The sequence below is a fragment of the Cenococcum geophilum genome (genome assembly GCF_001692895.1).
Source record: "Cenococcum geophilum 1.58 unplaced genomic scaffold K441scaffold_24, whole genome shotgun sequence".
NCBI lineage: Eukaryota > Fungi > Ascomycota > Dothideomycetes > Gloniales > Gloniaceae > Cenococcum > Cenococcum geophilum.
The window spans coordinates 2167184-2182250 of record NW_027137582.1 but is presented as its reverse complement, the minus strand read 5'-3'; the positions used below and the strand labels follow the sequence as shown (position 1 = coordinate 2182250).

The following is a 15067-nucleotide window of genomic DNA, read 5'->3' as shown; positions in this document are numbered from 1 at the left end:
CACCGCTCCCGTTCTAGCTTGGCTCCACCTCAGCACCCTTTCTAACCCAATCTGTCCCCGAAGGCTGTTCTGATCGCCGGACACAACCTTCTCCACGACCACCGCCTCCCGACGTTCCATTCCCTCTCTCAATCCTCTCTCGCTCCATCCTGGGTCGCAGCTGATACGAGCGACACCGGTGCAGGCTTTGCCCTCGACCGTTCCGACTGCCGACAACTACAACAGTCATGGCCTCGTCCTCGTCAAACGTCGTGGGCGTCCACTACCGCGTGGGCAAGAAGATCGGGGAGGGTTCCTTCGGAGTCATCTTCGAAGGCACCAATCTGCTCAATAATCAGCAGGTTGCCATCAAATTCGTACGTCTGCTGCCATTGGAACTAAAGGGGTACATTGCGTGCTGAACAACCTGTCTAGGAACCGCGAAAGAGCGATGCACCACAACTAAGGGATGAGTATCGGACATATAAGATCCTCGTGGGATGCCGTAAGTCAATACATTCTTTCACATGCATGCTCACACGCGTCTGAAGGTGGACCTCCCGACAATCAGTGGGCCGTGTGTCACCTGAAGCACGTCGAACACCTCTTGTTCGCGGAAAAGCACAAGCCTGGCATGCCATATTGCTGCCCACTTCCTTGCTTGCTTCACAGTTACTGACATGGTCCAGCGGGTATTCCTAATGTCTACTACTTTGGCCAGGAGGGCTTGCACAACATTCTGGTCATCGATCTGCTCGGACCTAGTCTGGAAGACCTCTTCGACCACTGCAATCGGAAGTTTTCGATTAAAACCGTCGTCATGGTCGCAAAACAAATGGTTCGTATTGTGATCGTTCTGCGCTAAATTTAGCTTGCTGACGGCCACTAGCTTTCGAGGGTACAAACGATCCACGAAAAGAACCTCATCTACAGAGATATCAAACCGGACAATTTCCTCATCGGCCGACCGGGCTCCAAAGCCGCCAATGTCATCCACGTCGTCGATTTTGGCATGGCCAAGCAATATCGTGACCCCAAGACGAAACAGCACATACCGTATCGAGAGCGGAAGTCATTATCGGGAACAGCACGTTACATGAGCATAAACACACATCTTGGACGAGAACAGTCGCGGAGAGATGATTTGGAAGCGTTAGGACATGTGTTTATGTACTTCCTGAGGGGCGGACTACCTTGGCAAGGTTTGAAAGCTGCGACGAACAAGCAGAAATATGAGAAGATCGGAGAGAAGAAGCAGACAACTGCTATCAAGGACCTGTGTGACGGATTCCCAGGTACGGCTCGAGCCTAACCCCCTTCATTTATCAACTAACATCGTCTCAGAGGAGTTCAACAAGTACCTCAGCTATGTCCGAAACCTTGGATTTGAAGACACTCCGGACTACGATTATCTTCGCGAGCTCTTTACTCAGGCTCTCAAGAGCACCGGCGATGTCGAAGATGGGGAATACGACTGGATGAAGTTGAATAATGGCAAGGGCTGGGAGGCCGTGAAGTCACACCCTTCGGCAGGTCACCTCCATCACTCCAACATCAACCCAAACTCCTCAACTGCAGTAAATCTCCACGGCAACCAAATCCGCCCTCAAAAGAACCAACTACCCGTTGGCCGTCTGGAAGCCGATCTCCCAAAACCGGGTGTCCCCCGGCAACCACAGGGAGTTTCATCAGGGCGACTCCCGCGCAACATGGACCCAGCAAAGTACCATCCGGACGCGGTGAAGAGGAAGAGTATGGGGGAGCCAGGTCCGCCGGAGGGTTCAACGATGGCCCAGTTCCAGAACAGTCGGCCGAATTTGGCTGGCAACGGGATGAACCAAGCACAGAGCCCCATGACGGGAAACGCGCAGGCTCATCACACCGGGGTGAGGGCGCCGGTGAATGAACCGAAAGACGGATTTACAAAGAAGCTCATGAGGTTGTTCTGTTGTGGTAAGTAGAACCAGCCCGCCGAAGTGAACTGGCAATATTGACAAGTCGGAAAGGTAACTAAGCAATTGGCAACACAGCATAACGTCTCCCTGGAGCGATTATCAGCATCCTGGTGACGGCGTCGGCAAAACCGACCGTAGCACCATCTCATTCTTCTTCACATCGGGCGGGACTCGTTCTACGTACCACCTTTTAATCATTACACCAACGGTCTTCTCTCCATCCATCAATCGTCTTGGTTCCCTCCCGTATTCAAGGGTCATGGTCAGACTTTTACAGCAAAAGAATTTCCAAAAATATGGCGCCCTCTGGTTTGACAAGATTGGGCGCGTAAGAAAAACTTACTGCGCTCAGGCAACAAAAGAAATCCTACTTTTTGACTGCCTCCTTCACGGAACGAGCGTGAATGTGTCACGAACGATCTCACATATCTTTTATTTTCTCCAGTGAGCGCTAAAGCGAGAGAAGATGCTTGTTTTCCTGTTTGGTAGCATGTTGTGTTGTCAAAAATGGTAGCGCAGGGACTGTATTGATAGAATTGTGTCTTCAACTTGAAACTCCCCGATCCACAGCCTGTTCTCTGCACTGCTACTGCTCTATTCCCCCTCTATTGGTCTCTTTTTCTTGTTCCTTCTCTCTACCTTTCTAGTTCTTCTAGCCTGATATCCGCGCCGTGCGATACACCCCATATGTCTTGCGTGCGGCCTGAGCGTTTGTTACTGGGAGGACACGGGGGAAGACTCTGGGGCTGGAATACGACGACTGTTGGCGGCCTCTGATTCCTCCCCCGTCCCTAATTGGCGGTGCCCCAATTTTCCCAGTTTGGTTGTTTTTACTCCCAGCGAATATATCTTGGCGTTGGAATGGACGGAATTGAAGCACTTGCATTTTCCCTTTTTATTTAGTAATTGTTCTCTTTTTTTTGCTGCTTTTCGTACGCTCACTCGAACAGATCTTGTTCTCCGTTTGGTGTACGGTGGAGCGAATGGTTCCTTTTGAGCGGACGAAGGCGTTCGGTGCGTGGCGGACTGAGGGAAGGTAAACAGTACGGGAAAGGAAAGAATCAACAGGGGAAAGAAAGTAGTTGGAAGGATATGGGGAGAATTATGCGAGGATAGTTAGTGTCAGGCTGCTACGTTGTTGCACTGTGTCTTTGTTAATAGGATCGTAATGAATGCATAGATGGGGTCGTGCTCTAATCTCCAAGTCTGGATGACTGTGTGATGTGATGTGAGGTTGCTGAGCGGCAATATATATTGTGAAAGACAACACTCTTACTTTTTTTTGCTGGCTTTATAATATACATGCNCCCATGCTCACGGCTATCTCCTCAAGTCCATACTAGATAACTACTAGGCAAGATCCATCTATCAAGACCCCAAAACGCCCACGCTATGCAAAACCAGACCATATCCTATCCCAACCCGGGGCCCTGCCAGGCCTGTAACTCCAGCCCGCGCTTCCCCAGAAAAGATATAGCACCACCCTTCACTTCCTTGCCCTCTTCGTGCTCTTACTACTCGCCACGCTCAACACGCTCGCGCTGCGCTTGTGTCCTACAGACACAGCAATGGACGCCGAGGGCGTAGCGCCCGTCCTCGTGCTGACAGCCTCCGACTCCTGGCGCTCTGAGTCGGCCTCCTCGCCCTCAGCATCCTCGTCGCCATCGCCATCGCCATCGCCATCCTCATCCGCATCTTCATCGGCGTCAGCATCCGCATCGCCCTCGCCGTCCTCGCCGTCCTCGCCGTCCTCCCCACCCTCCTCATTCCCATCCTCCGTCGCCTCAACCTTAACACCCGCCTCCTTCGCCGCTTCCTCGACGCCTTCCTCGCCGCCCTCCTCGCCCTTCTCCCTCGCCCTCATCGCCTCCAGCACCCTAACCTCGCCCTCCTCCTTCTCACGCACCTTACGCACATCGAGCAGCTTGCCGACCTTGGCCACCAGCCCTTCGAACACGGCACCGACGCGCGCCGTCGGGATGGCGATGATATCGCTGAACCCCAGCTCCGCCAGCGCCGCCGCAATCTTCTGCGTCTGCACGTTGGACTTGGCCTGCCGCATCTTGACCAGCTTGTCGGAGCCGAAACTCACCCCGCTCGTCAGCCGCTCGTGCGAGCTGATGCCGAAGCGGTACTCGAGCTGCGGCGGCAGCGCGCGCACGGGCTGGCTCGCCGCTCCTCCCGCTCCAGCCCCAGCACCGCCGGGGGTCGCGAGCGGCGCTTTACGGCCGCCCGCGAGGTGCTGCTGGGCCTGCTGCTGGGCGGCGTGGTGGGCGGACGGCGTGCCGATGATGTCGGTAGCGGAGAGCGAGAGGCGCGCGCCGCCGGAGCCCGAGGCGCGCTTCTTGGAGCGGTCCTGCTGGAACAGCTGGGCGAAGAGCGCTGAGAGCGCCTGCGAGGACTGGAACTGCGCGAGCCCGCCCGCGAGGGCCGCGTTCGGGAGTGGGGACTCCAGCCGCTCGCGCAGCTCGGCGCGCTCGGCGTCGAGCTTGAGGGCCGACATGTTGATGCGTTGGAGCTCGGCGAGCAGGAATTCTTCTTCTTTTACTTCGTCGACGTTGCGCGCGAGCAGGGCCGCTGCGAGCCGTTTGCGGGACGTTTCGAGTTGCGGGTCGTAGCGGGTTAGCATGTCGTGGAGGGTGAATTCCGAGGGCGTCATGGTGGGGATGGGGGTGCGGAGGGACATGAGGGTGGCGGAGATGGTGTAGAAGCGGGCTTTGAGGTCTTCGACGGTGCGGGATTTGGGGGGGAAGAAGGGGAGGGTGGAGAGAGCCGTTGAGGATTCTTCGGTGGGTTGAGAGGTTGAGGGTGTTTCGTTGGACCTGGTTACCGATCCATCAGCTGTGCAGCTCGTCGTCGCAGCGACCGACGACTGCGATTCCAGTTTCGTGGACGGCTGGAAGTCGTAGCGGTCGTAGATGAGGGGCCAGCGGTAGTAGAACTCGCGCGCCATCTCGAGGAGGTAGTCTGTTTCCTCGCGGCTCCAGTCGCCGCTGCGCAGGTGTGTTTCATACTCCTCATCTGTGTACGTCGGCACTTCTACTTGCACGTTGTATTTCGCGAACTCGTACTCAGTTTCCATCTGCGGGTTTTGGTTTTCGATATCCTCCATCGGCATATCCTCACCGCTGCCATCGAGCACAGCGCGTGGTAAGGGCTTGCGGCGCCAGTGCTTGAGGATTAAGCCATCGCTGCGAGCTGGGTTCGTGAAGGGCTGTTGGATCCTAGACGCGGATATCCGTTAGAATCTCAGAAACATATCTTGCATGTGTAATTGAAAGGGTTGTGAGTTTACCATTTCTTTGCCGGCCCTGTGCTCTGCCGCTTCGCTCGGTAGGTTTTCTTCTCTTCGTAGACAGCTACGGGGGGAGGTCGCTCGCCATAGAGAGCTGCGACTTCGCGATTGACACCGACTGCGGGCCACCACACGTTAGCCCCATATCTATAAGAGTTTGAGAACAGCAGAAGCAAATAGAGACGTACGAAGCCTTTTCTGCGGGGCGGGTTTCGGTCGCTTCTGGACTGCCGATTTGGTGGTCTCGCCCGCAGACAAACCCATAATGTCCTGAACATCTTTTCGAGACGCCATGGTGAGCGGCAATAGAGGATGGAGAGGCGCCGGATGCGCTTATGGCATGTTTGAGTGCGCTCGGTATGCACTGGCCTGGCGTGGGAGATGGGACTTGGTCTGGTCTATGGCCTCGAGATGGATGTTGGGATGGTGTTGAGGTTAAGTTATCTCATAAATCAGACGCTCCGCAGAAGATTTGTTCCGTGACACGGGATAACGCATGGACCCTCTAAAACGCCTGCAAACTCCTGAGCCAATTAGAATAGCGCCCTAACTCCTGCCAACTCCTGCTAACTCCTGGACCAATTAGAACAGCGCACTAATTTTAGCCCCCTATGTACCCCTATTACCTAATAAAATCTTTTATAGAGCGTCTAAGAGCTTATAGGCGTTGCTTTGGTGCAAAATAAATATTTTAGATTATGCATTTTAACTTTAACTGGCTCTACTAAGGCCCCACCAACAGTTATTAATGCTTTATTTAATGCATTTTAATCTTAAGGTAATAATCTTTAATTTTATATATATAAAGGCTAATTATAATATAGTTAAAGGCACAAGATATATTATATAAAACCTTAACTACGTTTTTAAAAAGAGTTTTTATAATACAATAAGGGGATCTTATAGACAGGGGGCTATAAGGACACGATTGTGGAACAGAATAAATTGGTAAGAGAGACGAATCCTTAAGGAGGTAAGGCCTCTGGGATTGTGGAGACTATATACTACGGGTATATGCCTTTAGCACGTAACCGGCGACCATTTAAGGGGCGTCCGGGGGTTGTCCTAAGGGTATCCTAAAGTATCCGCAATAATATCCCTTATATTGCCCCCCCCCTTCTTATAGTTAGCCCCCGATCGCTATTACCTTATAGTAAGGAGATTATAAGGGCTCGTCCTAGAAGGGGTTTAGAGAAATATTAAAGAGATATTAGTATGCCGCTATATATTATCTATTTATCTAACCCCTACTTTAAACTCTTAAAAAACCTTAATAAGGAAAAAATATAACTAAAGAAAAAACGTAAAAATTACTAAAAGACCTATTAAAAGCCTATTAAAAGTATACTAGTAACTACCTAGGCTAATATAAGGATTTTTATATAACTCTACTTCTAAGCCTTTATACTAGTCTATTATTAATTATAAATATTATAGGTAATTTAGTATTTTAGTATAACTCCGTAAAACCTTTTAGTGTAGGATTTAACGTATAAAGCCTTAGCTTGCTGTTATCTTTAACTACTAAAATATAGTCTATAATCCTTTCTTATAATCCTTTTTTTATAATCCTCTAAATTACTAATATATTACTCCTATATTTGCCCTTAGGCTATTAAATGCGGTTAAGGTATTAATTAGTTAGTTAAAGAGACTTATCTCTTAAGATTTGGTATATATGCTTTTAAATCTAGTAGTCCTATACTATATATTTGGCGTAGCTCTACTACCTAGTAAATAGGGACATTTTGTAATAGTAATTGTAGCTATTATACGATTGTTAAGAACGTTTATAATATTATTCTTTAATACTATAGTATTATTTTAGGTCTAATTTAACCTATATATATCTTTAATTTAATATTTTAATTGCCTTTCTCTAGCCGCATAGTTAGTTTTTATAAGGAAGTAATAGTTAAATAACTTATACGCGTATTTCCTTTCTTTTAAATAGCGCTATTATAATAGAGTTATATTGGCAGGGTTACGGCTATTTACTAGAAGGGTATTAGAAGGTAAAGTATAAAGACACCTTACTTATTAAGCTGCTCCTTTTCTTAAATACCTTACTTCTTGCTATTAACCGTCGTCCAATTTTGGACGTATCTTTGATATATTATTAAGATTTTCTTTTTTTCCATCATTAATTTAATATGCCTCTTTATTCTCCTACTAACTGCTCTTCTAAGTAGATTCTACAGCGTATTTTAGCCCTGCCTTTATATATGGAACCTTAACCCCCACTAACCCATAACTAGTACTAGTCCTACCTAAATAATTTTGCCTATACGTCTTTAAAAGACCAGAAATTTAATAATAGGATTTTAGAGGCTTAAAATAAGACGCACTGCATCGGGAAAATATTCGCAGGATGAGATTCAAGTAGACTTTGGTTTTCGCGTTTCGCGTAATTGACATGCAATTTGACCAACTCGACACGCAATTGACCAACTTAACACGCAATTGACCAATTTGACACATCTAAAAGTCAAATAATACGCAGTTGACCATTTTAACAACTTTAAAAGCTAACTATATATTCCTTGACACGCAGTTGACCTACTTAATAGCAACTGTATATTTCTTAACACGCAGTTAACCTATTTAACAACTTTAAAAGCTAAACTGTATATTCCTTGACATGCAATTAAGGTAAAGTTATATGCTAATTACGCAAATGAATTTTTACACAGTTTTATTACTTAGAGGCTCTGCATAAGGCTCTACACGAAGCTCTACACGAAGCTCTACACGAAGCTCTACACGAAGCTCTATACGAAGCTCTACACGAAGCTCTACACGAAGCTCTACACGAAGCTCTACAAAAGCTCTACATACAGAGGCCTCTGCACGAGGCTCTGCGCGAAGCTCTGCGAACGGAGGCTCTGCACGAAGCTCTGCACGAAGCTCTGCACGAAGCTCTGCACGAAGCTCTGCACGAAGCTCTGCACGAAGCTCTGCACGAAGCTCTGCACGAAGCTCTGCACGAAGCTCTGCACGAAGCTCTGCACGAAAGCTCTGCACGAAGCTCTGCGTACGGAGGCTCTGCACGAAGCTCTGCACGAAGCTCTACGTACAGAGGCTCTGCACGAGGCTCTGCGCGAGGCTCTGCGTACGGAGGCTCTGCACGAAGCTCTGCACGAAGCTCTGCACGAGGCTCTGCGCGAAGCTCTGCGTACGGAGGCTCTACACGAAGCCCTGCACGAGGCTCTGCGCGAAGCTCTGCATACGGAGGCTCTACACGAAGCTCTACACGAAGCTCTATACGAAGCTCTATACGAAGCTCTACGTACAGAGGCTCTGCACAAGGCTCTGCGCGAAGCTCTGCGTACGGAGGCTCTACACAAAGCTCTGCATCGGGTCCCCGCTATATTCCCGATAGCGTCTACACGTGTCTCTGCCTATATAGCCGCCTTATTTTTTACCCTTCCTTCCTTCCTTACATCCTCCCTACCTAGGGAGGCACTAGAACGGCAGCCAGCAGAGGACCGTTACTAGAACTAGATAACTATCGCTAGAACTAAACACCGTCGCCAGAACCAGACGACCGTCGCCAGAACCAGACGACCGTTACTAGAACCAGACGACCGTCACCAGAGCCAGACGACCGTCGCCAGAACCAGACGACTATCGCCAGAGCCAGACAACTATCGCTAGAACCAGACGACCGTCGCCAGAACCAGACGACCGTTACCAGAACCAGACGACCGTCGCCAGAGCCAGACAACCGTCGCTAGAGCCAGACGACCGTCGCCAGAACCAGACGACCGTTACCAGAGCCAGACAACCGTTACCAAAACCAGACAACCGTCGCCAGAACCAGACGACTGTCGCCAAAGCCAGACGACCGTCGCTAGAACCAGACAACTGTCGCCAGAGCCAAACGACAACGACTAGCCAGCGAACACTATAAACGATTCAATCGATTGATCGAATCAAGGTAGCACAGACAGGTAGGCACAAACAGGGAGATGCTAACGGGTAGGCAGATGTAGACAGGTAGGCAGATACAGACAGGTAAGCAGATGCAGATAGGTAAGCAGATACAGACAGGTAGGCAGATGCTGACGGGTAGGCAGATATAGACAGGTAGGCAGATGCAAACAGGTAGGCGATGCAGACAGGTAGGCAATATAGACAGGTAGGCAATGCAGACAGGTAGGCGATGCAGGCAGGTAGGTAGATAGGCAGGTAGGTAAGTCAATAGGTAGATAGGTAGAAGAGAACCATCGCTATATTATATTAAATTATCTAAAATAATAATATTTATTTTGCTAGCCTTATAAATAGCTTTAAAATAGCTTTTATTTATTTAAAATATGCTATTAGTATAAAAGAGGTAAATATAATTATGGTTGCCAAATGCGCAGATTACTGGCAGGTTGCGCGCAGGTTGCGCGTAGGCTGCGCGCAGGCTGCGTGTCAAAAAAACACGACATAGGCTAGTCGGTCGAGTTGCCAAATGACCTCAACTGCGCGCCAATTGCGTCAACCACCAGCCATTGAGGCCATTGAAAGGGTACCATATTTTGCCGATGTGCGTTAGATTTAATACCTTTAGTCCTTATAATTAATGCATGCGTACTAAGAGTGGTAGTTATATTAAGGTGAGTTTTTCTATCCTTAATAGATTTCCATTGCTAACTTTAAGCTTTAATAGCCTGGGCCTAAGTGGCGACGTTCCTTTAATATCCTTAACTACTATATTACCTGGGCTCTCTCTTATTCCAGCGCAAATACTAAACGACTTAGCCGAATTTAAGACTATGCTACGGCTATCTATACTGCCTATAATTCCTAGTAAGCTAGCTAGTAACGCCTAATATAAGAGTAAGATTGGTATACTAAGAATAGGGTATATAATGGGGGTAATAAGAAGAAGGTCGCTGTCTACTATAGAAAGGAGTTTACGTATACGCGTTAAGTTTTAAAAGAGTATAATATAATACGGTATTAAGTAGGTTACCCTTTGGGTACCTAGCAGATAGGTAACTAATAGTTGCTATAGTAAGGTCTTGGTGGTTCTGGACTATACTAGCTAGCTAACGTCTCTATTTATTCTAGGCTTAAGCGTATCTTTATTAACTATAAGCTTACGCCTTAAGAGCTTCGTTAGTATTGGTTTGGACCTAATATTAGTATTAAGCGTTTAAGAGTCTCTGCTCTAGCTATACCTTATTATCCTACCCCTGTTTTTATGCCTACTTATATACCTACTAAGGCATCTAGATCCCATTCTTGTTAGCTATTACTTAGTGGCCTAATAGACACTAATCCTACTCCTAATAATGATAAGGCGTAGTGGCTTTTCAGATTGGGCATTTATGGTTTAGACTTTTAGGATTCGTTCTTATATATAGTAGCAATTAAGGACCTCAATTAGGTGCTTAGAAAGGCCTTAAAAGGCTTTTAGGAAGGGCCTAGGAGCCCTAGAAATAATGTTCCTAATATAAATAAATAAATAGAAATGCAATTCTAGCAAAATGCCCTATTAACTCTATACTATATATATGAAAAGGCTAAGGACCTATCTTGCCCTAGGCTATAGCCCTATCTCTATAGTTTCCGGAGCCTATCCGTTCTATATCCAATTTAACCTATTTACTCTTTTCGCGAGCCTTCTTTATAGGTCGCGATAACACCGTAGTATTAGAGCGCTTTTTGCGATTTATAGATTGTAGACCTTGGTCCTAATATTCTTTTAGAATATCTTCGCAATAATTAAGGTGATTCTCTGGTTCCTATATAGAGTCCTTAGTAGGCTAGCCTAGCTATTTAACTTTAAATTAAAGCTTGTTTTTAACAGACTTATAGTATAGTATAGCTTTAACCTTGTACCGCTCGCCTACTACCTTAGGGTATTTAATTGGGCCTGGATAGAAGTTTTTTTTCGGCGGTAGTTTATACTATAGCTTTAGTAGGTTTATATAAAACACTAGATATATATAGGCTATAGATAGGGGTAGCTGGAGACAATAGGCTAGCTTACTAATTTATTCCTTAACTTAGAAGGGACCTAGGTATTTTATATTAAGCTTCTTTAATAGTTAACGGGTTTTAATATTTGTTAAACATAATAGAACCTCATTACCTACTCCAAAATGCTTGTCCTGGTGCTTGCGGTTATACTAAAGTCTTTACTGCTCTTGGGTATTTTGTAGGCTCTACTTTATATACTTCTATTACTCCTCCTATTTTTAGAGGTATCCTTATACTCTCTAGTAGATATTCTTAGACTTCCCGGTAGGATCCTATAACTAATTATACGGCCTTAGCTAGTAATTGTTGGGTATACTATTAAACCCAAATAGTTAAACGCTATAGGTAATCTAGATTGGTGCATACTTATGTAATGTATATTGCTTTAAATTATAAGCGTACTCCGCGTATAGAAGTAGCTTATACTAGTTATCTTGCTAGTAGTTTAAATATATCCGTAGGTAAGACTTTAGTTTCTGGTTCTAGCGTTCCGTTTACCCATCCGTCTATAGGTGGAAAGCCGTACTATATTAGTGGTCTATCTTTAAATAGAAGCATAGGTCCGACCAGTATTAGCTTATAAAGACGCTGCCCCTATTAGTAATAATAGAGTATAGCTAATCTACTTTAAGAAAGCATTTCTCCTTAATTAGGTTGGCGAGCTCTTATATATTAATTGTCTTATTAATAGGAAGGTATTAGACGTACTTTAAAAACCTATTAATAAGTACGAGAACCGAATTGTATATTCGTCCTTGGCCATCTTTAGATAGTGGGAGATCTGTAATAAAGTCTATGGCGTAATATTGCTATAGCTTACTAGCAGGGGGAACTGATTTAAGTAGACCCTATAGCTTATACCTGCGGATCTTATATACTTAATACTTCTTATAATAGCTAATATACTCCTTTGCTTCCTAATTAAGCCTTAGCCAATAGTATTTACGCTAAAGTAATTCTACTGTCTTTGCTTAACCATAGTAGCCGCCTAAAGGATTATTATAATTCTTTATAAGAATCTTCTGTTATAGATTTGCTTCTTATGGCACCTAAACCTTACTACCTCTATATAGTAGGCCCATTAGGTCTAGTTCCTAATAGTAGCGCCTAGCAGCTTCCTTTCCATTACGTTTCTGGTCTACTTTTATATTAAGGTTAGCATAGAAAGCGTCCCTCCGTTACACCTTACGGATAAAATCCGTTAACCTTTTAGATAGTTCCTAGGTAAAAGCTATTTTGTCCCATACTGCTCTAAGTATAAGACTAGATAGTACTATAGATCTTATAACTCTTTAATACGCGTACATTAGGAAGGCCGCTATAAGGTTAAAGTCCTTTAGTTATTATAGGGCTCCAAGTTTCAATTGCTCTATAGCTTTGCTATTTATTTAAGGGGATAGCTTAGTAATTAGAGATGGTGTATTATTAAGTTCTAAGAATGTATTAGGGATATCCTATCTAGGTATATTCGGACCCTTATTAGTAACAAACCGGGTACTAGCTAGAATATTAGTGGAAACTAATAGGGCTTACACCGCCTAAGACTTGGTGTATTGTAACGGAACCTTATAGCAAGAACTACGATAGGCTCGTTATTGGGCTAGGTGTGTAGGAAATGCAAGTATAAAAGTTAACAACGAATAATAACTGGTAGAGTGGTTGCCTAATAGATTAACTCTAATTATATTCTAAGAATCACTATAAAGAAGAAACTATCTAAGTAGGGATTAAGGGTCCTTAAATACACAACCGTACTCCTATAAAATCCTTTTTATATATAATATACGTCTTATATATAAGGTACGTAAGTTCCTCTTATTTCTCTTATTTAATACGTAGCATATTATATAACCTTAGTTACTATTCCTTGTTATATAGTTTTATTGGTTTTATCCTAGACCGTACCTAAATTAACTAACTAGCTTCTTCCGACTCTTCTCCAAGTTATTATAATATTGTACTTAAAGCGTTCGTAACACTATCTCCCTCCTCTTTATCTTTGTCTTTAAAGATTTAAAATATCTCTAAGTTATTTATTAGAGGTATAATATCCGTCTAATTAATTTGGTTAATATTATTACTTATTATACCTAAAGCAATTTCTTCTTTATACGCCCAACGTTGTGCTCGCACTATTGCTACAATATTATCTCTTAGTAAGATTATGCCGTCTCCGTATTCTCGCTGTTTAAAAAAGGGGTTAGTTTATATTGCGTTAGCGAACCTATCTTTGCAATAACTGTCCTCTTAACGTCGCACCCTAGGAAGCGAGCCACCCCCCCAAGCGAGCCACCTGCACCTAGATTTCTATGTATTAATAATAAACGCCACAACGCCTATAAATTAAATCTAAATAGCCCAAATTAAAGCGACTACGCTTCTTATTACAGAAGAAAACGGCTTGGAAGTTTTCGAGCACGCTATGGGCGTAATTTTGCACCTGGCGTCGGCCAATTGTATAGCTTACCCCCATATTCCTCCGAGACCCCCTTCCAGATCAATACGCTATCAAAATAAGTATTTATAGGCTGGGGGTTATACCTAAAGACGTGCGTAAAGGATGCCTAATCTTGGTTATATTTGCTAGGGTTTAATACTGCTTTAGTATATAAAGCAATATTAAGCTCTAGTAGAGATGTCCCTTCCTTATACTCCTTTTAAGCTAACTTTTGGGTAGCAAGCTCTTGTTGTTCCAGATCTTCTGCCTTTAATCTATTGATATTATCCTGGGTAAGGACTCTACCTTTACTTAGGAGTCTCTTGCTACTTTTCTTATTAATTTTAAACTTCTGAAACTTCTTATTCTCCTCTCTCTGTATATGCGCATCAGCGGTAAAGCCTATAGCAGCTTTGAATAGCTTTTTAAGACGCTGCTGTATAGGAGACTCAAGTATACCATCTGGTCGCTCAGTGGTTGATTCGGCAATTTAGTTTCGTAGAGATTTAAGGTCCTCTACTGTCTTAGGCGTCTTAGGCGTCTTTAGGCTTATATTCGTAATTAATGGATCCGTTTCTAGGCCTATAGAGTCCTCTATGCGTGGTAGAGTCTTTAAAACAGCGGTAGAATTATATGGTAGAAGATTAGTAGCTTTCCAGGCGTTGCAAATGGTCTTATGGGTAAACGCCTATACGCGTGCGACTGGGTAAAGCTTCATAAAGTACTCCTTGTTAACCCCTGCATGGCCATATTAACAGAAGTCGTCGACCTATATGCTATAGTAGTGCTGAAGAGGTCCAAAGCAGCCCATATCTAGTGGCTGAAGCTTATGCGTTAAATAAGGTGGTAGAGCTACTAGAACGATTTTGCGTGATAGGGTATACTGAATAAACTGCCAGGTAAGGTGACTTGAATGATTATCCATTAAAAGCATACAGTAGCTTTAAATATTGCCCTTAATATCCTCCATAAGGTGCCTAGTATATTTATCGTAGTGTTTAATATAGTATAGGTCTATAGGCTTATTCTATATCCTAATAATATTAACTATAATTTCTCTTTAAGTAGTATCCCGCAACCCTAAGTGCCTACAAGTATAATATCCCTAAATCATTAGCTAGTAAGTAGGCGTTTATAGATAGAAAAATCGGCTTTAGAGATAATGACAGTAATATAGAGGCGTTAGCTAGTTAGGAGAGTGACTTTAGTAATAAGGATTAAGAATAGGACGCGGAGATATTATATAGCGGAGAAAATCGTTTTAATACTAAAGGTTAAGAAATATAGGTAGACAGTAATAAAAAGATATTAAGCGATAAGGCTATATAGGCGACAATTAAATACGGTGGCCTTAGCTTTATAGTCCTAAATCTATAAATATAGGATATAAATATAAAGAAGAGTTCTAATAAAAGCTAGTAA

At 44.5% G+C, this 15067-nt stretch overlaps 3 protein-coding genes across 3 annotated transcripts; 1 reads left to right on the top strand and 2 right to left on the bottom strand.

Moving 5' to 3' along the window:
- Positions 1-74: 74 nt before the first annotated feature.
- Positions 75-2093, top strand: K441DRAFT_131267 (kinase-like protein). Its single transcript, XM_067640079.1, has 6 exons — positions 75-356; positions 415-484; positions 669-817; positions 869-1274; positions 1324-1932; positions 1986-2093. Exons 1-6 carry the CDS (start codon positions 228-230, stop codon positions 1991-1993), a joined length of 1371 nt encoding a protein of 456 aa, XP_067503584.1. The 5' UTR covers positions 75-227; the 3' UTR covers positions 1994-2093.
- A 1265-nt stretch (positions 2094-3358) lies between these two features.
- On the bottom strand, positions 3359-5665 carry K441DRAFT_705943 (uncharacterized protein). Its single transcript, XM_067653628.1, has 3 exons — positions 5418-5665; positions 5230-5347; positions 3359-5158 (listed from the first exon to the last, which is right to left on the bottom strand). Exons 1-3 carry the CDS (start codon positions 5521-5523, stop codon positions 3421-3423), a joined length of 1962 nt encoding a protein of 653 aa, XP_067503583.1. The 5' UTR covers positions 5524-5665; the 3' UTR covers positions 3359-3420.
- Positions 5666-14414: 8749 nt separating this feature from the next.
- On the bottom strand, positions 14415-14579 carry K441DRAFT_563530 (uncharacterized protein; the record flags this gene model as incomplete). Its single annotated transcript, XM_067643615.1, has 1 exon — positions 14415-14579. The coding sequence occupies one exon, from the start codon at positions 14577-14579 to the stop codon at positions 14415-14417; it is 165 nt and encodes a 54-aa protein (XP_067503582.1).
- Between the last annotated feature and the right edge of the window lie 488 nt (positions 14580-15067).

What these genes read in the sequence shown, in the direction of transcription:
- K441DRAFT_131267 (XM_067640079.1), top strand. Translation starts at nt 228, where the DNA reads ATGGCCTCGTCCTCGTCAAACGTCGTGGGCGTCCACTACCGCGTGGGC. An exon ending in TAAGATCCTCGTGGGATGCC is followed by an intron (nt 485 to 668) that starts GTAAGTCAATAC and finishes GACATGGTCCAG; the next exon opens with CGGGTATTCCTAATGTCTAC. An exon ending in TCATGGTCGCAAAACAAATG is followed by an intron (nt 818 to 868) that starts GTTCGTATTGTG and finishes GACGGCCACTAG; the next exon opens with CTTTCGAGGGTACAAACGAT.
- K441DRAFT_705943 (XM_067653628.1), bottom strand. Translation starts at nt 5,523, where the DNA reads ATGGCGTCTCGAAAAGATGTTCAGGACATTATGGGTTTGTCTGCGGGC. An exon ending in CGCCCCGCAGAAAAGGCTTC is followed by an intron (nt 5,348 to 5,417) that starts GTACGTCTCTAT and finishes GGTGGCCCGCAG; the next exon opens with TCGGTGTCAATCGCGAAGTC. An exon ending in ACAGGGCCGGCAAAGAAATG is followed by an intron (nt 5,159 to 5,229) that starts GTAAACTCACAA and finishes ATCCGCGTCTAG; the next exon opens with GATCCAACAGCCCTTCACGA.